This window comes from Ictidomys tridecemlineatus, chromosome 12 (assembly GCF_052094955.1).
Source record: "Ictidomys tridecemlineatus isolate mIctTri1 chromosome 12, mIctTri1.hap1, whole genome shotgun sequence".
NCBI lineage: Eukaryota > Metazoa > Chordata > Mammalia > Rodentia > Sciuridae > Ictidomys > Ictidomys tridecemlineatus.
In genome coordinates, this window is record NC_135488.1 from 105638191 (window position 1) to 105662544 (window position 24354).

Here is a 24354-nt window from a genome sequence, read left to right on the forward strand (position 1 = left end):
ATTTTCTCTCTTAAACAAGTACCTTATACGCAAAGATTTCCTGATTCCTAATCCTATCTTAAGTTTCTCCTAAAACTGATCATTATCCTTTGAAACCCAGAACTTGTTTAGGAAAAAGAACTGGAAAAGTTCTGCTTAAAGGAAAGGGGCTGAAGGGGGGCATCTGTGGTTACACACAGTAATATATTTGCAAATCGCTTTTAACAAAGGATATGAGTATATTTTATAAGCTTAAAAAAATTATATATTTACGTATTTATCCTTACAGTATTTCTGTGGATGTATGCAAGTTATCTCAGCAATTGGCCATTTGCTCTGTGGTCCTGCATGCTGGATCCTGTTGAAGGATGAGTACCCAATCCAGGGGACATTTTCCAAAGGCCATCAGGGAAAGAAAAGGGAAGCTGAACGAAGCACTTTGGAATCTCACGTTTTCTCTCTTTTTTTTTTTTTTTAGAAACTAAGGAACAGAGAAGTTAGGTTTTTTTTTTTTTAAAGAGAGAGTGAGAGAAAATTTTTTTAATATTTATTTTTTAGTTCTCGGCGGACACAACATCTTTGTTGGTATGTGGTGCTGAGGATCGAACCCGGGCCGCACGCATGCCAGGCAAGCGCGCTACTGCTTGAGCCATATCCCCAGCCCATCACGTTTTCTCTTTCAGAGATGGTGACTGTTCTTGCTGGGGTCTTCAAACATCTCACAGTGTTTCCCTGCATTAAAGTTATCAGATTCATTTGAAATACCAAATTGTAAAAATTATGTTTTCTATTAATGCTGACCTTAGCATCTATCATCCAACAGAGAAATCCCAAACTTGTGCTTATAAATTAATGTTAACCATCTCTTATTAGTTTCTGTACTTCTAAATATTCTTATCCATTCTCCTTGAAGTGGATATGCATTGGAACAGGACCATTTTCTCAAGTCAACCCACATAAAATAAGGCACATAAAATGCTGAGAAATGGTATTTCTAGGCAATTACTTTTCCAGGCCTTTCATATTGCATGAAACCAGCAGTACACATTTGGCCAACCTCCGGTTGAGACCACTGTAATATCCACCTTTAACAATGATGCAAAGCAATTGAGACTACTGTAATATCCACCTTTAACAATGATGCAAAGCAATTGATCACTAGAGAGTTCATTGCTATAAGAGATGTGGAGGCCCAGGTGTTGCAAACAAGACAAACATCATGGTATGTCTCTTCTGAGGAAACAGGTGCTTTTATACATGAATTGACCTTTCTGGAACCATCTGCATGCCATCAGAACATTTAGACATGGCATCAGAACATTTAGACAATTTTACAAGTAGTTTGTTGCACACATCTGGATATAGCTTACAAGTCAAACAAAGCTGACACGTTGAAGTAATAAATACTAACTTCCCTAATGCTTCCAAGATACAGTCCCTATTACTCCCACTCCTTTCCCCCTGGGTTACCACCTAATCTCACTGCTTAGTTAGTGCCCCTCCAGCAATTTTAACCCCCACAGTTAAGTGTTCTTTCCATCCTACCTTGATGGAGTACCCACAGTTTCCTGTCAATGCATCTTCGCTTCACAACCAGATAAGAATACCTTGAATTAAGACATAACCAGGCTCAGACATTCATCCATCCTGTCAATAAACCTTAATGATTGATCTTGGGTTGGTGAAATCAAGACTGCTGAAATGTCCATACAAACACAAGTTCCTGTAGCCAGGAAGAGGAAGAGAGGGCAAGTTTTCTCTGGGTCCCATGACCCAGCACTTAGAAGAGAAAGAAAGGATTCCTGAGAAGGTTCTGGGCTATTGGTAGGGAATGTGCTCTGTTCACACCTTCCCTCTGGGGCTCTTCATTGGCCTCTCACTATAGGAGGAAAGTGGGGAGATGGGGAGCGGCCTCCACTCCTCAATTTCCCAAGAAGACCCTGCCCAGTGGTCACTTGGGAGCTATGTCCCCTGGAACCATCCTCACTGGGTTTCTGAAAGACTAGGGCACCTGGACTCCAGCTGGGCCTGAGAAGGTATCCACCCCTCAAGGCCAGTGCCCATCACTCATCAGACCTTCCCAGTTTCCTCCCCTCAGCCACACGTACTGATCTGGAGTGGGCCTTCCATGCCCACACAAAGTCCACCCAAATGGAAAAGGACTAGGAAAACATCTCAATCAGGAGTTAAGAACTGGTTTGCTAAAGGGCCCCAGAGTCAGCGGGAGGAGAGTGGATTTTGTCCTTGTGATCGGCCGGCTCCCCAAGGCAGCCAGCGCAGGCTGGCTCCTCAGGCAATAAGCCCACTGCCCCCACCGCCCACCACCAAGCCCCAGCAGGCCAGGCCAGGCAGGAGGAAAGCTCCAGGGCGGCTGTCGCTGGGTCTGAGGGGAGCCCCCTCCCAGGCCCCTCCTCAAGGCTCAGAGACAAGCCCGTGTGGAAAAGCAAACAGGCCAGGGATGCGCCCTTTGGACCTTTTGCAATTCTTAATCCAGGGCCTCCTATAAATAGGGTGCTTGCGCGCGGGCGTGCAGTCCCACCCTCCCCTACTGCCCGCGGAGCCAGTGTGGGTCTCAGTGCAGCCTCTGAAGAGCCCCTGGAGCCAGCAGCGGCGCCAGGCCGTGGCCAGGCCACAGCCAGGAAGCCAAGGAGCCTTCTCACCCACTCATCCGCCATGGGCCCCGCGAGGCCCGCGCTGCTGCCGCTGCTGCTGCTGCTGCTGCTGCTCCTGGACACTGGCGCCTGGGCCCGTGAGTAGGACGGGGCGCAGGTGGAGCCCCGGGTGCGGGGCTGCAACATCTGACCATGACCTAAACCAGAGCAGGTGGAAGCCCGTGGTGGGGCCGTGGCTGGGGCAGCTTGGGCTTGGGTCAGAGGGAGGGCAGACACAGAGCTCACAGGCTCACTAAGACTAAGACGGGGGCCAGGACGAATTGACAGCTCCTCCAGACTCCAGATAGGATGGGCAGATGGAGGGCCTGGGGCCTGAGCTCTCCAGACCTGCTTCCTGCCGGAAAACAAGACCTACCAGTGGTCCTCCCTGTCAGACCCCAGGACCTCAGTAGGACATGGAAAAACCCAGTCTCTTTTTTTCTTTTCTTACAGAAGACGAGGTGTTGGAAAATGTCAGCCCAAGCTGTCCAAGTAAGGCATTTCTTCACTGGGCATGGACGGGCACCCCCCACACCAGGCCAACTGCCCTTTTAGACCTCTGGTCACCAAGGCTCTACATAGTGTTGTATGCTCAGATTGGTGTATGCTGCTCAGACCCTAGGAAACAAGTGCTTTGAGCCTCTGCCCACCCCCAAGGGTCTACACCCTCATCTACCAGTCCTTTTGTCCCAAAAATTTGGCCTGGGGATGGGGAAGGGAAGGAACGGCCACTCTGACAGCCTTATGAACACTTTAAAGAGACATCACTGTCCTGTTTATCAGTTATTAATCATTGATTCAGAGTGTGTGGGGATGAAGAAATACTGACTTTAACCTTTGTGCAAAAATCCAGCCCCCCACCCCTTGGTGTTTACCTGACCCCTGGAGGTCAGAGGAGCTGGCCTTGGGCAGTACTCTATGTTCTCTAGAGAATGCCTGAGCTGACCTCTGATGGTGCCACACCGCCATCTGGTGGACATATGAAATCACTACATTGGGTTCATGCTGTTCTGTCTCAAGTTTATAAAATTTCCTCATAGTGGAATCCTCCAGAAATTTCTTCTTCTTAAAGTTAACCAGATATCCCTAATGTCTAAAGAAATTTGCCTAAGGTATTTGAAATAATTAAAAACACAGTCACATAATTTTGGTATTTTCAAGCTGAGAAAAGTACTATCCCTTTGCTTAGTGCTGTCAAATCTTAACTTTGAAAAAGTTCTCTTCTATACATTTTGGAGCCCCGTTATTTAATGCTTGGCACTCTCTTCCCTGTATCTCAGATGATATGTTCAAGGAAACCTATCTAATTTAAATATCGGGATCAGCAATGCTTAATTAACATAATGTAAAGAAAATTAAAAATAATTTGAGCTCAATTACATTTTTTTAATTATCTATACCACCACCCCTCTCTGCCCAGAACTGACTGCCTGGGGAGAGCTATTTCTGATATGCAAACTTATTTCTCATTTTAGAAGAGGCAACTCGATTCAAGCACCTCCGGAAGTACATGTATAACTATGAGGCAGAGAGCTCCAGTGGTGTCCCTGGGACTGCTGACTCAAGAAGCATCACAAAGATCAACTGCAAGGTATGGAGGATGGGCGCTGGAGGAACCTGGAGCCCGGGCTTGCTCCACAGGTGCCCAGAACTGGACCTTCCAGGAGGTCCCAGCACATGCCAGAACTGTTGTGACCTCAAAGTGCTAGAACTGGCCCTCAGCTTGTAAGTCAGCCACATTGCTGAGAAGCTGTCCACCACAGAAAATTTTGCCCGGGAAAAAAAAAAAAAAAAAACATTCTTCCATTAATTTCCATGCTACAATTTGAACACAGGGTCTAGATTATCAGAACTGTAGGACTATAGGTTTCAACACAAGGGAGACCCGGTGAGTAAGCTAAGAGAGGTGGGCATCTCAGGAAAGTGGAAAAGGTGGTATTTACAGTCAAAGTCAAACTGTTGCTAGAAAGAAATGGAAAAACAAATTTAGCATATAAACATGTAGTTCATTCTAAAATGAAACTTTGCTTATTCTTGAGACTGTCCATATGGAACAGATCAGAGGGCTACTGTCAAGGTTCATATGGGGAGGAGGAGGCAGGTTGAGAAGCTTCCTGGTTCTCCATAGGGTTCCGTGGTCCTTGTCTGTGCTGTCAGATGAGGCAAGCATTAGCCACACATGGCTATGTAAATTAAATAAAATTAAATATTCACTTCTTAGTCTTACTAGCCACATTTCAAATGCCCAATAGCCATTGTGGCTCATACTACCATATCACACAGTGCAAATATAAAGCTACCTGTCATGACAAAAAGTTCTTTGAATAATGCTGGGTAATGCTCTTTCAACCGCAGCTGTATGTGAGACCCTCAATAGGCCCTAGAGGAAACAGTTTTCGAGTGACATGAAGGAAATATTAGCTGTGAAAACCAATGATAGCCACTTCCTACTTCCTATTTTTCTTACTAAATTCTTACTTTTAGTCTTCTGTCTTGTAACTAAGTGCACCAAGTTCTTTGTAACTGAAGTGAATAATTTAAAGCCAATAAAAAGACATCCTCCTTCCCATGCATAGGTGCAGACTTAAGAAACTTGTTACCCTGAAAGAGGAAAAGACCAAAAATAGGACAGAGCCTAGGTTGATGCATGGAGACCCATGAGAGAACCATTACCCCGGTGCCCTAGTTAGACATGAAGCCCTGGGTTGTGGGAAATCTCTCCGTGCTTGATAGAGAAACTCAGTATGCTGCTACCCTCCATCCTCAGGTCGAGCTAGAGGTTCCCCAACTCTGCAACTTCATCCTGAAGACCAGCCAATGTACCTTGAAAGAGGTATATGGCTTCAACGCTGAGGGCAAGCCTTTGCTGAAGAAGACCAAGAACTCTGAGGAGTTTGCAGCCGCCATGTCCAAGTAAGGGTGGACTCATGCATTTATATTTCTGAGCTCTTTGCGTCCCTGGCTATGTTGCGTGAATGCCTGCTTAATCATATGTGTGTCCTGTGAGGCATGATCATGTGTGTTCATGTTAGGTGCCTGTGAGTATAAGTATATTATAATCAGTGTTCACCATGGATCAGGAAACTGCAGAATTTTCAGAACTATCTAAAAGAGGAAAAAGCATTACTTACCCTCCCTTAGTCAGGTTGCCTTAATTATCATTTAAATGTGTTTCTAAAAGATCTCATGCTTTTAAACTCTTTGAGGCAATTTATTTAAACAAGATGGTGGCAAGGGGTCTTTAGTGCCAACATACAGTGGCACAGGGTCTATTCAGTGGCAGGCAAAGGGGCACAAGGCTTCAGTGGTCCTCTACCCAGGGTGGCATGCAGCCACTGCATACCAGAAGGCCAGGACTTTGTTTACAACTGGCATCTCTTCTGACACTCCAGCACCTGTGTTGTATCAGCCATTAAATATTTTAACATTATCTCTGCTTTGTCCCTAATTACAATATAAGCAGTCAGTTTGTAGCATAAAAAATTCTATCCCTGCCCATCTTTCAATTTGCTAACATCAGAAACCAGTCCTTTCTCTGTGAAAGAGGCTTGCGTGGACTCTTCTTTCTTCCACCCAAACACCTCACTTTACCTGAGATTCCGACGTGCATGATGGGAAGGGGTTTGGTGGCAGGAAGGAATAGCAGTTATTTTTTAGTCCTTACTCTTCTCTAAACACAAGGGACTCTTAACTCTCGATCATGAGGGCTTTCCAGGCCTGCATCACCATATCTGGAATTTTCTGAAAGGTGCAGAAATACGGGAGAAAATCCTGGTCTCCTTGTCCTTTTAACTTAACTAGAACAGGTTCAGCCAGGCCCTCGGGCACCCAAATCATCCTCAATGAGAAGGTTCTAAAACCAAAGTCAACATGAATTCCAGACATGACCTGAGAACATATAAAAAACAGATTATGAAAAGATGCTCAAATTCATTAGTAGTCAGGAAATGCAAATTACTGTTACAATAAGATAGGGATTACCTCACGCCCATCAGACTGGACAACTTTAAAACAGCAATGGCACCTGTTGCTGGTGAGCCAGGGAGGAAAAGTTATTCCCACACATGGCTTGTGGGAATGAGAGCCACAGGGTGATAGCTATTCCAGTTGAAAATACTTATACCCTTTGACACAGCAATTCCAATCTCTGGGACTCAAGCCCATGAAAATAAAAGCAGTAATGCATGAAGATGAAGATAAACACATAAGGATATGTATTTCAGTATTGTTTGTGTGGCAAAAAAAAAGGGAAAAAAAGTCCAGTAAATGCCACCAAATGGGGCAATGTGTTGAATAAACTATATATAACAACAGAATGGAATGTTTATACAGCTTTTGAAAAAAGAATCTCTTAGAGCTTACCAAGTGACTCAGGGTTTTCCTAGAATATAATTAAATGAGAAAAACAACATGAAGGGAAGTATGCATAATACGATTCCATTTGCATAAAACAAATAATTACAACATCTTTATGTATCTGTGTTTGTACTCACAATCTATGTAGAATCTTATGAACAGGGAGATATGAATGAAATACCCACTCGGGTGTCCATACTGGTGGGTGGAGAACAGACAGGGAAGAGATGAGCCCAGGGGAAAAAAAAAATTAAGAGCAATAATGGCAAAACTTTACCTGTTTATGTACTTTTTTGAAAATATGTACATGTGTGTGCATATATTTGTAAAGAACTGATGTTAACAACTGAAAGGGAGCCTGCCAAGCAGAAACTTCCTTCCAACAGGCTCAAAGTGGAGAGGGGACATTTCTGTGACCACATGCTCTCTCTGGGACAGGTATGAGCTCAGGCTGGGTGTTCCTGAAGGGAAGAAAGTCTTCCTTTACCCAGAGAAGGGTGAACCCAAACACATCCTGAACATCAAGAGGGGCATCATTTCTGCACTCCTGGTTCCCCCAGAGACAGAAGAAGACAAACAAGTGTTGTTCACGGTGAGAATTTGGAAAGCTGAAAACCCTCTAAACTTCACTTGCCATGTCAGAGACCAATCAATGGTACCTGAAATGGATTGTTGGCTTGGGCTACATAGGACACTCTGTATTTAGTGTACAATACCAGAACCTGTGGTTCTTCCTGTCCCTTGGAGTCATTGATGGACATCCCAAGCAGGTCAATCATGTTGGGTCTAATTTTAAAGCACTTACTGGGACTCCTGATCTCCTATCTATGTTTGACATTCTCCCTCTCCAGTCCCCACATGTTACAGCATGGCAAAGCCTGTGTGTATTGCAGACTCTAAAAAGATTGGAATATATTGCCAGCCTCTTTCTAAAAATGTCAGATTTCAGCATAAAGAGAATCCCACTTTCTTCAGCCCTCTGAACATTTTTCAGTCCTTCTTGTGCTCTGAGTCCTGAGCTCCACGGTGCTTGGAAAACACAGAGGTGCATCCTGCACAGGCCTTTCCTCCAAGCTGCTCTTCACCTTTTCTTCTCCCCCAGCCCAGGCTGGCCAGGCACCAGCAGTGCAGGCAGGAAAAAAAAGTCCTTCCCAAATCTACATTCATTTTGCCTTTGCTCTCAGGCTTCTTTCCCAGCCCTTCCCAAATACCTAAAGGCTTTTCCCACGTTGAATGCTCCTGAATGTGTCTTCTGCTCCCACAGGACACCGTGTATGGAAACTGCTCCACTCACGTTACCGTCATGACAAGGAAGGGCAATGTGGCAACACAGATATCCACTGAGAGGGACCTGCAGCAGTGTGACAGCTTCCAGCCCATCAGCACGGGCGTCAGCCCACTCGCCCTCATCCAGGGCCTGGTGAGTCTCATACCAGCCTGCAGTCTGCCCTGAGCAGCATCCTTCTTACAAACCCTCAGGAATGTTCCAGCTGGTAGGGACCTCTGAGAAGATCTTGCCCAGCTTGTTCCTGAGCAGGACACTAAGGACCAGGCACTAGAAGGACTGCTAAGGCCGCACTGCTTTTTATTAATTGTGCCAGGACTAGAATCAGGCCAGAGCTCTGTCCTTCAGTGATCCTCCTGTTGTGACACTGAACCCTCTGCCATCAATTGAGCATGATGGCGATTCATCCCTGAGAAGGCAAAGTCCTTTGCTGTTGCTTTCTGTGTGAGAGCTGGTTGTCCCAACATCTGACCTCTATTAAGGTCCTAAGGCCTGTGTTCACTTTTCTCCCTCATCCCAGCCACCTGTCCTTACACACTATGTGTGACCCTGACCAAATCAAGGCCCACTGGCCTCCTGCCTGGGCCACCTACTCAGTACTGACCTTCTGTGCTGCTAGCTAGGTCACATAGCACCACATGACCTGAGTTTGCCTAACCTCTTGTCACATTATCCAGAACATGAGGCACAGGTTATCTCAGTAAACATAGAAGATGAGCAATCACTGCCCTGCTGGGCCATGTTTAAGGTCGTTGTCCTTGGGACTGAACACAAACAGTCTGATGACCATGGGGGCCATAGTCAGAGGAGGCTCAAGCACTGGTTTAGGGTCTTTTCAGAGAGGTTGCTCTATGTTTACTCCTACTGAGGGAGTGAGAGTAGTGGGTGAACCATGAACCTTACCCTGGAGATGCTTCCAGGCTAATGCAGAAGCAAGGTTCACATGCATGCCCGTACAATATAATGCACAGCACACCTGATAAATCAGTCAACTGAGCAGTGTAGACAAGCATTTCTAAGCCTGAGTAGGAAGAATGCAGCATTTGCACGTAGCTCATTAGGCAAGGTTATGGAGAATGTGGAGCACAAAGCTGAAAAATACAACGGATGAGCAAATGGGAGAGAGCCAAGGATATGTTTCTAGGCAAAGAAAACCTTATAGGTAGTAGCATGTGTGGCGTTATATAGGGGCAGATGGGTATGTGGGACATAAGGCGTACACATGTGCAGGATGAGAGCTCTGCTGGGGTGAAATAAGAAGATCCACAGCCTTGAGTATGCTGACTTTTACTGAGCTTGTCTAGTGGTGCAGGACTCCCATTCCCCTACCTTGGAGGAAAATGACTGTGACAGAAGACTGAGGTCCAAACCCCAGGAACTGTTCAAAATGCTCACTCTCCAACCTCATGCACAGGTCCGCCCCCTGTCGACCCTGCTCAGCAGCAGCCAGTCCTGCCAATACACCCTGGACTCCAAGAGGAAGCATGTGTCGGAAGCCATCTGCAAGGAGCAACACCTGCTCCTGCCTTTCTCCTACAAGTAGGTCTCCTGCTGCTCCCCCAACTCATCATCAAGGGGTTTATGTGAGCTGAACTCTCCTGTGCCCTTGTCCAAGCTAGGCTGTGCCTGGGTGGGAGTTATGGAGAGGTACAAAGCAGAGCCCATGCCTGACCTCCTTTGTAAGCAAACAGGCAATTTGACAGAAAATTCTTAGGCATGTGAAACAATTTTGAAACCAACAATATACATCTCAGACTTTAAGGGCCATAGACCCAGAAAATTAGGTAACCATTGCAGGATGCCCTGGTTAGGAATAGTTTCATGGAGGATTTGGGATTTTTGACAGGAGACTTGTATATCCAATCAGTTTTGAATTAACTAATATTTATTGAGTAATTACTGTGTTCTTGGCACTGTGCTGTGGGAGATATGAAGAATTTTGAGGCTCAGTGTTAGTCCTTGCCCTCTGGGAACTCCAGGCTGATATAGGATATAAGGTACATTTGTCCTTGAATGTGACCAGGGGGCATGGGTGCTGTTCATTAAGGAGTGAAAGATAGCTAGATTAAACCATGCTCTGAAAGGTGGGCAAAACAGGGTAGTAGTGGAGATAGGAACTCTGACATGAAAAGACTAGTGTGTTCTGGGTTGGTGGCCCTTCATGAGGCAGGGTGCTTCCTCTGTTACCAGGAATAAGTACGGGATGATGACACACATTACACAGACTTTGAAACTTGAAGATACACCTAAGACCAACAGCCGCTTCTTTAATGCAGGTAAGACTTTATGTCCTCATTGGTGCAGGGGAATCTGTCTAACAGGTGCCAATCACAGCTTAGCTCATGGTTGGGCCCTATTAAATGTCTGCTGCGTTAAAAAGTGAAGCAGACACTGGTATTTGGCTACTCAGTGGGTAGATTCATTTCAGAACATCAAGGGGTAGTGGGATAAAGAGAAGTTGCCAAAGCTGCTTAGGTTTCCTAAGTCAACTGTGACACCTTTGGAGGAGTTGACAGTCACATAGACTCTGTGACTAGACTTTTGCCTGTCCTGGACCAGATGGAGAAAGCAGGAAAAGATCTTTAGGGCCAGACCAGAGAGTAATCCAAGGAACAGAACTTCAGAGACCTCTATTCTAACCCTAGCCCAGCATTATATTCTACATAAATCTGTCAAAATTCTTGCTTGTGCCTCACCTCATTTATTTGCCTATGATGTTTGGTGATAATGGCAGATGAGTTTATACCCATTCTGTGGAGGGAAAATGGACACACAGGGAGGCTTAGTGATGTATTCAAGGTCCCAGAACCTCAAAGGTGTGTAAAATGAGCATCCAGGTCTAATTAAAACCAGGACTCTGCCCATTATTTCACAATTCCATGCCCACCTTCACTCCTCTCCCTATAAAAGTGAGGGCAGAAAGATGGGAAGGCTGCAGAAGGGTCTCTCCTCATCAGAAACTGCTAGAAGGTTCAATTAGAAAGACTGGTGGTGAGACCACTAGTCCAGCCTCAGCTGTCACTTGATCAGTTGCCCCATCTCCTCACCATTCTTTCAGGCAGAGGTAATTCGATACCAAAGCCAGACAACCTGGATTAAATTCTAGCTCTGCCTCTTAGTTCATAAGGACTCTCAGAGTAAATTGCTCACCTCTGGATCTTAGCTCCTTTTTCTTAAATTGGGGAGTAATACCAACCCCCAGGGATGCTGTGATGAATCAATTAACAACACCTAGCCCAGAGCCACATAGCTACTAGGCATTAAGAAGACAGTTGTTTTCTTCTCTTTTCTACCTGCTAGTACCTCCCTAGTTTCTATTAGATGAAGACATGGTTGAGATGTAGAAATAACCAAGAATTCCTTTGGCACTTTCTAGGTACTGAGAAGGTGGGCCTGGCCTTTGAGAGCACCAAATCCACATTGCCACCAAAGCAGGCCGAGGCTGTCTTGACAACACTCCAGGAACTGAAAAAGCTATCCATCTCTGAGCAGAATGCCCAGAGAGCAAATCTCTTCAAAAAACTGGTTACTGAGTTGAGAGGCCTCGATGAAGAGGCAGTCAAATCCCTCTTGCCACAGCTGATCGAGGTGTCCAGGTGAGTCTTCAGTGGCTGCAGCTCAGTCTCAGACAACCTATGGAGGCTGTCAGAACTTTTGAACTTTGGTCAGAGAACCTCAGGAATCATTTACTATCAATCTAGTTAATCAGTCAAACAGTTAATGTCTTCTGAGCAGAGAAATATCAACTAAGGTGCTTAGAGTTTCAAGGGCAAGACACACACACAGGGCATTCCAGGAAGGTACGCATTTGTGTGTTAAAACCAGAGGGAGGTAGCACCTCTCATTTGATGAATATCTTCTCATCCATGCTTCTAGAGGGTTCCTTGAAGAGTGTGAGATAAGAAGTTCGTGCCCTCTGGAACTTACAAGCTAGAAGGGAGAGAGCTCAGGCAAACAAAATAATGTGTGTTCTCTGTACGTCAAGGGACGGAATCCAGGTGCTCTGAATGTCATAAAAGTTGCTGAGGCCAGAATGGACTAGGCCAGTGCTGGCCAGGCATGTTCTATGTCCTCACCAAAGGGCAGTGATAACATTCCCCTTTCAGCTTGAGGCCTAGAGGTCGTTTTCAGATTTCTCTCACAGTGTTTCTCCAGTGGAAAGACTCTTCTTAGGGAAGTATCATGGTTCTTGGGATCAGAGTTGGATTTTGAATTTAGACAGTGAATAAGAGACATAGGGCACTCCTGGAAGAGGTCACACCACACACCAAAGAGGGTTCACCACCTTGATGCTGCTCTGTGTAACTCTCTCTTCTCTTCTCAGCCCCATCACTTTGCAAGCCTTGGTTCAGTGTGGACAGCCCCAGTGTTACACTCACATCCTCCAGTGGCTGAAAAGTGAGAAAGCTCACCCCCTCCTGATAGATGTTGTGACCTACCTGGTGGCCCTGATCCCAGAGCCTTCCACACAGAGGCTGCGAGAGATCTTCAACACGGCCAGGGAGCAGCAAAGCCGGGCCACCCTCTATGCACTGAGCCATGTGGTCAACAAGTGAGTCTCTGCACTGAATTTCTTCTCCACCTGGGAGCAGAGGAAAATCCCGCCTCTCTGTACTGACATGGCACCCCTCCTTCTACCTTCTAACCCTAGTGCTCACTCTTTTCTACTGGACATTTTGAAAAGAACAACTTGGAATAAGAAATCAACAAACACAAGTTTGGATTTTAAGAAAGCTCATCTATGCCTTCCAAATTAAGAGAATGTTAACACTCTTCTCTTATTCTGTAGCTATCATCCGATGACCCAGGAAATGACCCAGGACCTTCAGGACATTGCTGATTACCTGTTGGAACAGATTCGCAATGAGTGTACTGGGGACGAAGATCACACCTACCTGATCCTGAGGGTACTTTCAGTATTTTGTATAAGATGCATCATTTCAGCAATGCCCTTCTTTGAACAACCTTTACTCCTCCTTCTGTGCTGTGATGAGTTCTTATTTCTTTTCTTCAATGCAGGTCATTGGAAACATGGGCAGAACTATGGAACAGGTAATGCCGAGACTCAAATCTTCAGTCCTGAAATGTATCAGAAGTGCAAAGCCATCACTGCTGATTCAGAAAGCTGCTATCCAGGCCCTGAGGAAGATGGAACTCAGAGATGAGGTAAAGTACACAAGGGTGTTGAAAGTGAAAGTCCATGCTGATCAACAAGGTCTGGGGAAGTACAAGGGGGAATGAGGTTCTAAATCCCATTCTTGTGCTGACTTTCTTTTACTGTTTTCTCATTGCAAAACTTCAATGAGCCTATTGACTGCCTAGTGGTATATGGGATGAGAAACATAGTCAACTTGCTGCTACTCCTCTCTCACAAAGAACATCAGATTTTTGCTATATCATGTCCTACTACCAGATGGACCATCACTTTTATTTTGAGAAAACATACCTGATTTCTCCAGTGGCACCAAACTGAGATAGTGAACCTGGTCCTCCTACCTTAGGTGGCAGAAACTCCACAGCTTTTGAAATAGTCTTATTTTTTAGCTCCAAAATCTCACTGTGCCTTCCCACCTTCATTCTTACATTGAAATAATTTATGACAAAACAATTTTGTCTTCACTTAGTAGCAGATCACAAAACAAATAATCACTTGGTCAAAATTTATGTATTCTAATGCAATTGATTTGAGCACATATTTGATAGGAGTCTTCTGAGAACCCTGCCTTGAGCTGGTTGCTTTAAGGAACACTAGCAAGAAGATTCAGCATTATTTGAAGAGATATAAGAGAGAGATTAGACTTGTGTTAAGAAAGAGCTAGCAGACCATGCCAGTATTGGCCAGGCATGCTCTGTGTCCTGATAAACAGTTGCCTCTTCTGGCTACAGGTCAGGGGGATCCTTCTCCAGACTTTTGTGGATGGTGCTGCTCCAGTGGATAAGCGACTGGCTGCCTATCTCATGCTGATGAGGGGGCCTTCCCAGGCAGATATTAACAAAATTGCCCGAATTCTCCCACGGGAACAGAATGAGCAAGTGAAGAACTTTGTGGCATCCCACATTGCCAACATCTTGAACTCAGAAGAATTGGATATCCAAGAGTAAGTCATCCCTTGCACCAATCTGCTACAGAGGGCCCTGGGTTGGAATTCTAAGTCTCCATTCGGGCCCAGGCCCTATCTGTCCTTTATGGAGTGTGCTTTCTTCTGGAACACATGTGAGTGTGCAGCAGACCCTGAGCCAAAGTCTTGGGGCAAATGAAACCCATATATTTTAGTAGCAATTGGAAATCCATATTTACTCAGGATGCAGGAGATGATGAATAAGTCACATGGTATGTTGGCTCAAAGTATATCTCTTCTTTTCATCTAGCCTGAAAAATTTAGTGAAAGAAGCCCTGAAAGAATCTCAACTTCCAACTGTCATGGACTTCAGAAAATTTTCTCGGAACTATCACCTTTCTAAATCTGTTTCTCTTCCGTCGCTTGACCCAGTCTCAGCCAAAATTGAGGGGAATCTTATCTTTGATCCGAATAATTACCTTCCTAAAGAAAGCATGCTGAAAACAACCCTCACTGTCTTTGGATTTGCTCCAACTGACCTCGTCGAGGTATGTGTGAGACTAAAGAAGAGTGTCAAGTTCTCTTGCCTGGTCTGTACACCACAAATACAAAGTCAGGGGAGCTGTGAACCAGCCTGGGGAGGAGCAGGAATCATCAAGGGATTGGTACCTTCATTTTGAGGCTTTTCTTTCCTTCCTTCCTCGCCTTCCTCTCTGTCCACTAGGGGTCATCTGAAACATTATTCCTTATATTAATGGAAATGTAGATGTCTCAGAGAAGCCCTTCAACTCAAAGTCCAACGAAATACTTGAGCTAACCAATCATTTCTGGTTCAAACTCCAAATCCACTCCCAGTTCTGAATCCTCAGTTTAATTATTTATCTTTTCTCATCCCTGTCTTTTATAGAAAAAGGCAAATGAGTTCTACCCTTCAAGAGTCTAGTAAAATTTAAATAGACAACTTCTGTGAAATGCTAAGCCCAGCTCCTTCCCTGCAGTGTTCATCAAATACGTTTTTAATTAAGTAGACATAAAAGGGGGAATGGGAGACTGATGTATAGCCAGAACACCCAGTGGCATATTCTTGCTTGATTTTCTTTCTCAGATTGGCTTAGAAGGAAAAGGCTTTGAGCCAACACTGGAAGCTCTTTTTGGGAAGAAAGGATTTTTTCCGGATAGTGTCAACAAGGCTTTATATTGGGTCAATGGTCGAGTGCCTGATCATGTCTCCAAAGTCTTGGTGGACCACTTTGACTATATCAAAGAGGATAAACATGAGCAGGTATGTATTGTATTGTATATGTATTCTCTCAAGGAAAGATTTGGGTCTCAGTGCAAAAACATTCTTTCCTAAGCACAGAAGTCATCGAGGTCCTATCTAACTGAAATAACAACTGTGTATGTGTATTAATCAGTCCTACAGAGCTAGGGTCCAGTATCCTCAGCAGTTAAGGGTCTTATGGAAATGCATTGTGTCCAGGAACCAGACTCACTAGGGGCACTCTAGCAAAATGATTAAGAGTATAAAGAATGGGACCTTGGTTTGATTCTAACCTCAGTCTTTAAATTGTATTATCCCAGGCAAGTTAGTTAATACTATATATGTCTGTTCCTGCGCCCTCAGGGTACTAATAGTAATCCACACTTCACAAAGTTATTTAAAGACTACATTAAATAAGGTACATAAAATGCTAAGCACAGTGCCTGACACCAGTCTTGGATACTCAATAAGAAGATACTATTATAAGTTTTAAATTGTTATTTTTATTTCTTTATTATTAGCTGCTTCCTTTGACTGTCACTCATACCAGTGCACTAGTTAATGGGACCAGAATCCATTCTGAGGCTGGCAATGAGTCCCCAGTGAAGGAGTAGAAACTAGCTTGTATATCTGCAGTTTCTTAGTCTTTAATTTTTTGCTATCTAAAATGTGGTCTGATGATTGACACTACATGATAGCTTGTTATAAATGCAGGACCTCAAGCCCACAGAGACCTACTGAATCAGAATCTGCATTTTAATAAGACCCCAGGGGACTTGTGTGTACATTCAAGGTTGAGAACAGGGCAATAATTTGCTCCCAGATGCTCCCTGATAGTCTCATTTCCATCTTCTGATTTGCCAATCTCCACTTGAAGCCGATATACTTAGATCTATTTGGGGTCTAGCAATTTCTTTTCCTTCACAATATCTGTGCATTGGTCTATAGAATTCTTCCTGTCTCTAAGAAGCACAGGTCTACAAGCTCTTGACTTACTTATAAGAAAACTATACTTTCTTAGAAAACCCCGGTCCTCTTCCTTAGTTGAAGCAGAGAGGGCTGAGTAGGGAAGTGGGACAGAGATCTTTTAATCCTGAGGAGCTCTATGGATCTTGGAATCCTGGAGACCAGGGATTCCCCTTACTATTCCTGCATGTTTGTTTTTGTTTTTTTCAAGTTAAGGTCAGTTTTGAAAGTACTACTAGTCCTGAAAAGATCTCAGGTGTTTTGATCTTTGTTTAGATAAATTATGTTTCAGTAAAAGGAGCCTGATTCCCTAAAGCCCCAGCTCCAGGGTTTGTGTTTAGGCCAGTCATGTCAGCAGGAGACAGATCCCACCTCAGACAAAGCTGACCTCTCACTAAACATTGTGTTACTAAAATCCCAGGACATGGTAAATGGAATTATGCCCATCGTTGAAAAGCTGATCAATGATTTGAAATCCAAAGAAATCCCAGAAGCCAGAGCCTACCTCCGCATCTTGGGAGAAGAGCTTGGCTTTGTCAGGCTCCAAGACCTCCAGCTCCTGGGAAGGCTGCTGCTGAGTGGTGTTCAAACGCTGCAGGGAATCCAACACCTGGTAAGTGACCAGGCCTCTCAGAGGGCCCACAGATTAGCAGGTGCTCTTCCTAGACCTCCCAGACTCCCGTAAGATCCTTGCCACACAGAGCAGAGAAAGTGCCTATATTTCCTTCAAAGATACAAGTTTGCTCTGAATTTCAATGAAGAAGATCTTTAACTCACAAGGAATTGGCGCATTCAGAAATGAAGCTATTCATGTTAGCTATACTTTTAAGAGCATTAGTTTGATCTTCTAGAAAATGCTGTTAAGAATATCTTCCTCCACCTGCAAAAAACACCACTTTTAATATTAAAAGGACACAATGATTATTTAAGAAATGTTTGGCCAACTGTAACACACTATCTAAATATTTGCCACAATTTTTATTATAATTAATTTACTAATAAAAGAGAAAATATACCCTCATTATTAAATAAATATTCATGTTGGTTTTTAGAAAACACTGAAGTTATTTTATGGAAATGTTACAAAACAAAAAACCATGCATGTTAATATGTACATCATTTCAGGAGCTTTTTTATTTAAAATTAATTTTACCAAAATATAATACACTTTAATTAAACTCTCATTTACATTCAGATTTTTAAAAAGAAAACAGAATTAAGCCAAGCCATAGATTTTACTTGGAGCTTATAAGGCTCTGAGGCCCTGTACTATTCCGAGGTACTTTCTGAATCACCAGTTGAACATGATATTTAATTCAGAGCAATTGCATATATCCAAATGCATTGATGTGAGTAACATTAACCTTTATTTATGAAATTAGCCAGCTAAATATGCTAATTCTTTTTTTCTGGATAAAGAGAAATTATTCCTTTATATTTGGGAGGTTGCATTTGACAAAACTCACTCATAGAAGGCTTAATTTACTCTCCCCTGTTCAATTTGCAGATTGGACAGGCCATAAGGGAAGGCTCAAAGAGTGACTTGTTTCTTCACTACATCTTTATGGACAATGCCTTTGAGCTTCCCACTGGAGTGGGGTCACAGTTGCAAGTATCCTTATCTGGAGTCATCACCCCTGGGACTAAGGCTGGAGTAAAACTGGAACTAGCCAATGTAAGACCCTGTTTACAATGATTGCAAATAAGTGGGTGTTGTTCTTTTCCTCTTGTGGGGGAGAGGACATTTTAAATGTTTCACATTTTAAAAATGTGTTTCTAGTTCACAACAATGTACATCATCCTAGTAATCACCTCATTAATTTTTATGAAAATCTTTAGGGTTCCACCAGCATGCACTACCTTACCATCGCCAGTTGAATTGTGGCAATAAGATGAAAACTCAGTTGTTTGCTTCATAAATGAGTGTTCTGATCATCTTTCTGTCTAAGTTGCTTCCTAATCCTTCATAGTGAAGTCTGGCTCTGGAGAACTGGGCACTGGGCTTTCTTCCTCTAATAAATCACAATACTATTTCCTGAGATGCAAGTTATCCAGAGATATTTGCCCAGAGATGGGAAAGGGGGGTTGATCTGACAACCAGGGGACTGAGGAATTTAACAATACTGATAGGTTGTTTTCTGACTTGCAGATGCAGGCTGACCTGGTGGTAAAGCCCTCTATGACTGTGGAGTTTGCAACAAACATGGGCATCATTCTTCCTGGCTTTGCCAGGAGTGGTGTTCAAATGAACACCAACTTCTTCCATGAGTCAGGCCTGGAGGCTCGTGTGACCCTGAAGACTGGACAACTGAAGTTCATCATTCCTTCTCCAAGGAGGCCCGTCAAGTTATTTAGTGGCAGGTGATTTTTTCAGCCAGGTGTGCCTGGCCAATTTCAAAGAGTTGAAAACATATCTGTAGGATTTGGTCAGGCTAGATAACCAACAGGGAAAATTCTAGTCCCAGAGAAGCAGGAGAGGGAAGGAAGGTTCTTGATTACCTGTTTTTAACCTAGCCTAGATACAAACACACAAAATAATTGCCTTTCTACATTTTACTAAATCGTCCTATATCATCCTTCATTGAGACTTAATATCTATGTTTAGTTGGTCATAACTCTGCTGTAGAGGATTTTGTTGTTATTGTTGATTGCTTAGAGAATGAAGTAGCACTAACTCTACAGAAATCTCCCTTGAAAAAAACATGAACATTTTTCTCTAGGAAAAATACCAAAGGCCATATTTATTTGTGGTAGCTAGCTCAGTGGATAAAGCATGAAAATCCATGATAGATTATAGGATTCAGCCTCTGTTGAGAGTTCCATTTTCAATGATATCCTCCACCATTGATTGACCTTAGTTTTTGATATTTTGAACACATTAATTTTCTCATTCAGACGTAGAATTTAGGTCTCTGGGCTTCTAGAGCTTAACTTTATAGGAAGATGTACAATGGAGAAAACCGCTGCAATGGAGTGAGAACTAGATTAAAGGCAGTATTACAATACTGTGAAACTTGAGGGAGTCAGAGCAGGCTTTCTGACACAGGTACACTTGATCTGCTGCGAAGGACTGAGACCTACCCAAGCAAAGTAAAAAGAAATGAGTGTTCTAGGCAAAGAGAAAAGTATGTATAACAGCCTAATAAAAAAGAAAATGGTTCATGGAACTGAAAGAAATTGAGTATGCCAAAGTGCACTGAGAGCATAATTGGGGGTGGTGGAGAGAAAGAGGTCTGGGGCAACCATGGACCACCTTTTCAGCCACCATAAAGAACCCAGACTCTTCTGAAGGCAAAAGAGTTGAACAGGAGAGTATAACTAAGGCAAGGCTGGTGTTTTAGATGAACTACTCTGACTCCAGGGTGGAAAATGTGGGAAAGTAGCAAGACTGGAAGACATTTAAGAGTCTGTTAAAAATACATATGTGTGAGAGGTGACAATGGCCTGCATTGGAGGTAACAATGGTCTGCAGAGAGGAGTGAGAGGTATCAGAAATTGCATGGAGATAGAATCAGGAGCACTTGATTCTTGACTGGATATGGGTATAAGGGAAGAGAGAAGGGAAGCATTCATTTTAAATAGGAACAACAGAGGGAGAGCTGTTCTGTTAGAGAAAGATGACAAATTCAGTTTTGGATATGCTGTATTTATGTCCTATGAAACAACCAACTAGAACTATCTAGGTGGCAGATGGACCTATGACCCTGAGCCTAGCAAAGAGGTTTGAGCTCAGACGTGGAGTTGGGCATCACCAGTATATAGCAGAGCGAGGAAATAGCAGCTGGTACAGAGAGCAACCAGAGAGGCAGACGGAGAACCAAGGCCATAAGGGTCTAGAAGCCAAGAAGACACTAGAGGCTAGAACATAGGCAGGCCATAGCTGGCATGTAGGACTCCAGCCCATCAGCAAAGGTTGGTCTTGGCGAACCACCAACAATGAGAAAAAAAAATACTGGGGAAAGGATGGAGTGTTTAAAAGAAAGCATCCTTCAAAGATACGGGGACATTTTTTAACTTCCTTGTATTTTCACTAATTTAAAGTACATATATAAGAGGAGGGTACCATGATCTTTTCAGAGGATAAAGACTCTGGCATCTTGATGTAGCCATAAGTAAACAAGCCTATTGAATACTCCTGAGAGGTCAGAGATCATAAAGCCCCACTAGATTTAGGAGCATGAAGGGGACTGGAGATATTGATGAAAGCATTTTCAGAAACGTGACAAGGGTAACTTTCAGAGCACAGTTCAGCAATAAGTGTGTTAGAAAAACCCCACAAAGGCCAACACCCTGTTGATAGGGTTATGAGAGACAGTAACAAGGGAAAGAAAGAGGTGTGTGTATGTGTGTGTGTGTGTGTGTGTGTGTGTGTGTGTGTGTGTGTAGTGTGAGAATGGGAGAAGAGACTTGTGCATGTTTAATGCGGGTAAAAAAGAAGCCAGCAGAGCATGAGAGATTTCACATGAAAGACAGACAGGGTTCCTCTTGCCCTGTATCATATATGAAGGACAGAGCTAAGTTCAGTCCCAGTGACCAGTCAGTTAGTGTCTCTGAACTGTTGTTTCTTCTGTAAAATGAGAATCCTATGCCTGCTGTTGTGGGATCAGAGGTAACACACATAAAGAACTTAGTGCAATGTCTGAAGCCTAAGAGTCACCATTTGTTTCTCAGTAAATCAAATAAGATGGGTATGGACAGAGGTGGATAGGAGAAAAGGGAGCATGTGTATAGTAAGAATCATGTTCATTTTTTAAAAGAATGATGTTCATTTTTTAAAATCTTTTTAAAAATTTTAGTGCATGATAGTTATGTATAATGATAGGGTTCCTTTTGATATATTCATAAATATATGTAACATAGTTTTCTCCATTTCCATTCCCAGCTCTAACCTCTCTCCCATCCTTCCCCTGATCCCTTTCCTCTACTTTATTAGTCTTTTTTAATTTTTAAATTTATTTTGTGATTAATGCATTATAGTTATATATAAAATTGGAATGCATTGTGGTATAGTCATACATGCACCTAGTATAATTTGGTCAATTTAATTTCCCAGTTCTTCCCTTTTCCCTTCCCTCCTACCTCCCCTTTGATTTCCCACTTCTACTTTACTGATCTCCCTGTTCATTTGAATTCCTGGCTTGAAGATAACTTTGATTTTTCATCCTTCACCAGCAACACATTGCATTTGGTCTCCACCACCAAAACAGAAGTGATCCCTCCTCTCATTGAGAACAGGCAGTCCTGGTCAACTTGCAGGCCTTTTGTCACTGGACTGAGCTACTGCACCTCAGGAGCTTACTCCAACGCCAGCTCCACCGAGTCTACCTCCTACTACCCACTGACAGGTGACACCAGGTGAGAGATACTCAGTGCACATCCTGAATCTGCTTGCCATCCACATTGTGGCCACCTGGCAGGACAAACAGAAAAAGGCCATATGAGGTAGCCTTATGTCAATCTTAGGGGCTTGTACCATCCTTTGGGTATTTAAAATAGTGGTCGTGTGGCCAGCACTTCTTTCTCCTTCGTGTGCTGGATGAGAAGATCAGAGCACATTCCAATTTGCTCCTACCTCATCGTCAGAGTTTCTGAGCCTCCAGACCCATGGGTAGGAGCTTCCTAGAGCTCACCAGCATGCCCAAAGCCTCCACAGTGCTCAGGGTACCCTGTCTTCATCCCCTCACCCACTCTGTTGTCAGCTTTTGCTGACAGGGCCAGCCAGCTGTTCCTGTACTTGTACAAAAGCCTGGGAATCCTAGGATTTGTCCTTGTCTTAGGCTCTGGGAGGAACTCAAGGGATCATAAATATCATTATTAGTTACAGGCAAGAGATAAGGTTAAAATAAGGACCTTATTTTTATTGCACTTGATACTGAATTGTTGGGGGATATTATTGCCATCATTCACTGTAATTTCTTTAGTTTTGAACTGGAACTGAAGCCTACAGGAGAGGTGGAACAATATTCTGCCAGTGCAACCTATGAACTCCAGAGGGAAGAAAGAGCCTTGGTGGACACACTGAAGTTCATAATTCAGGCAGAAGGTGAGAATACAAAAAGAGGATGCTGCCTCTCTACCCTCAGTCTCAGGTTCAGGACTCAAAGGGAGAAATATGTAATGTAATGTATTTAACAAATATTGACTGAGTGCCCAACTAAGTATCAGACCTGTTCTTAGAGCTGAGGCTCAAACAGGGAACATTGAAGTCTCTATCTTTGTGGAAGTTACAGTAAACAACCAAACAAGTAAATATTTGTGAGCTGTCAATCCATGGTAGGGACCAAAACAGAACATAGATGGGCCTAGGGAATGCTGTGAGTGTTGGGAGGAGAAAAGTTGGGGAAGGGAGTGATTCTGGGAACAATAAGGGAAAGCCTCCCTGGTAAAGCAAACACAAAAAAGAGATGTGAGGGAGGTAAGCCCTGTGCCAAGAGTGTTATACACTAAGGCCCCAGCAGTTGCATGGACTCCAAGGCTGGCATGGGGCTGCCAAGTTTGAAAAAAGGAAAGAAAGCCAACGTGATTGAAGCAGAGAGATCCGGGAGGAAAGTGATAGAAGATGAAATCAGAGAAATTAAGGGGAGGTAGAGGAGAGATAGACTTGTAAGATATGGTAAGAACTTTGACTTTTTCTGTGAATAAAATAAGAAGCATTGAAGGTTTTTCATGGTTTATGCTTATGTTGGCTAAAGGTTGCAAAAGAGGAACGGACACTGGTGTGTAGGTTACAACGATAATTCAAGCAAGAGATGTAGTTGCTTTGAATGAGAGTGGTAGCAGAAGAGCCATATTCCAATCCCTGAATGTGCTGAGCGATCCCTACCTCAGAGCCTTTGCATATCCAACCCTCTGCCTGGAAGGCTCCCTGCAGAACTGGCATGGTGCATCCCCACAATCTACTCATTGTGGTCTCTGCCCACATACCCATTCTTGCAGAGAGAACTTGTCCGACCACCACATATTAAATAGCTTCTCTTTTATCCCTGTCTTTCATCTTCATATCCAGTTTTACTTTTCTTCACATTTATTACCATCTGATGCAAGTAATTGGCTGGCCTGTTGTCTGTACAGCCCTACTAGAAGGTAAATTCTATAAGGGCAGGACTCCCCAGTGCCAAGAGCAGTGCCCAGCACATATTCCACCATCAGTAAATACTTGCAAGTTGAGTGAATTATGAATACCACAGAGTTAAAAATGTAAGGTAAAATCCTCAACTGTGTTCTTGTTTAAGCACATTGAGTACCCAGGGTTTCTCTACCTTATCCTCTCCTTCCTTCTCTAAGTAGATCCTCTTAGCACACACTCTTAATTATTTTGTACATTTTCAGGTGTGAAGCATACAGAGGCTACAATGATGTTCAAATATAATCGGCAGAGTAGAACTTTATTCAGTGAAATCCAAATTCCAGATCTTAATGTTGACCTTGGAACAGTCCTCAGAGTTAGTGATGAGTCTGCTCAGGACAAAAAGTCCTACAAACTCACCCTGGACATTCAGAATAAGAAAATCACTGAAGTCGCTCTGATGGGCCACATAAGGTAAGGAAGGCATGGGAGATCTTACCTGAGCTGCTGGCCCTGGTAGCTCTTTCCCTTCTTACCCCAGCTTTAAACTAAGACAAACGCATCCCTCATCTATCATCTGGCAAACAGCGTCCTCAGTGTCTTGACCCTCTGCACATTTTTATTTGGATCTTCCTATTATTTATCTTACACTTATTATCCACTTATCAAATACTGTGCTGGGTACACTAAAACATTTTGAGTCCTCACCGTAAACTGCAAGGTAGGTATGA

At 43.5% G+C, this 24354-nt stretch overlaps 1 protein-coding gene across 1 annotated transcript in view; it reads left to right on the top strand.

Moving 5' to 3' along the window:
* Window positions 1–2516: 2516 nt before the first annotated feature.
* Window positions 2517–24354, top strand: part of Apob (apolipoprotein B) — a 40445-nt gene continuing 18607 nt past the window's right edge. Inside the window, exons 1-21 of the mRNA XM_078029614.1 lie at window positions 2517–2728; window positions 3084–3122; window positions 4106–4221; window positions 5398–5543; window positions 7425–7578; window positions 8251–8406; window positions 9686–9810; window positions 10462–10547; window positions 11648–11867; window positions 12596–12823; window positions 13061–13178; window positions 13291–13437; window positions 14158–14369; window positions 14641–14878; window positions 15436–15612; window positions 16979–17170; window positions 18065–18232; window positions 18707–18918; window positions 21730–21912; window positions 22479–22600; window positions 23887–24097. Coding sequence (XP_077885740.1) covers window positions 2653–2728; window positions 3084–3122; window positions 4106–4221; window positions 5398–5543; window positions 7425–7578; window positions 8251–8406; window positions 9686–9810; window positions 10462–10547; window positions 11648–11867; window positions 12596–12823; window positions 13061–13178; window positions 13291–13437; window positions 14158–14369; window positions 14641–14878; window positions 15436–15612; window positions 16979–17170; window positions 18065–18232; window positions 18707–18918; window positions 21730–21912; window positions 22479–22600; window positions 23887–24097 — 3326 coding nt within the window. The 5' untranslated portion in view covers window positions 2517–2652. The remainder of the gene's footprint in view (window positions 2729–3083; window positions 3123–4105; window positions 4222–5397; window positions 5544–7424; window positions 7579–8250; window positions 8407–9685; window positions 9811–10461; window positions 10548–11647; window positions 11868–12595; window positions 12824–13060; window positions 13179–13290; window positions 13438–14157; window positions 14370–14640; window positions 14879–15435; window positions 15613–16978; window positions 17171–18064; window positions 18233–18706; window positions 18919–21729; window positions 21913–22478; window positions 22601–23886; window positions 24098–24354) is intronic.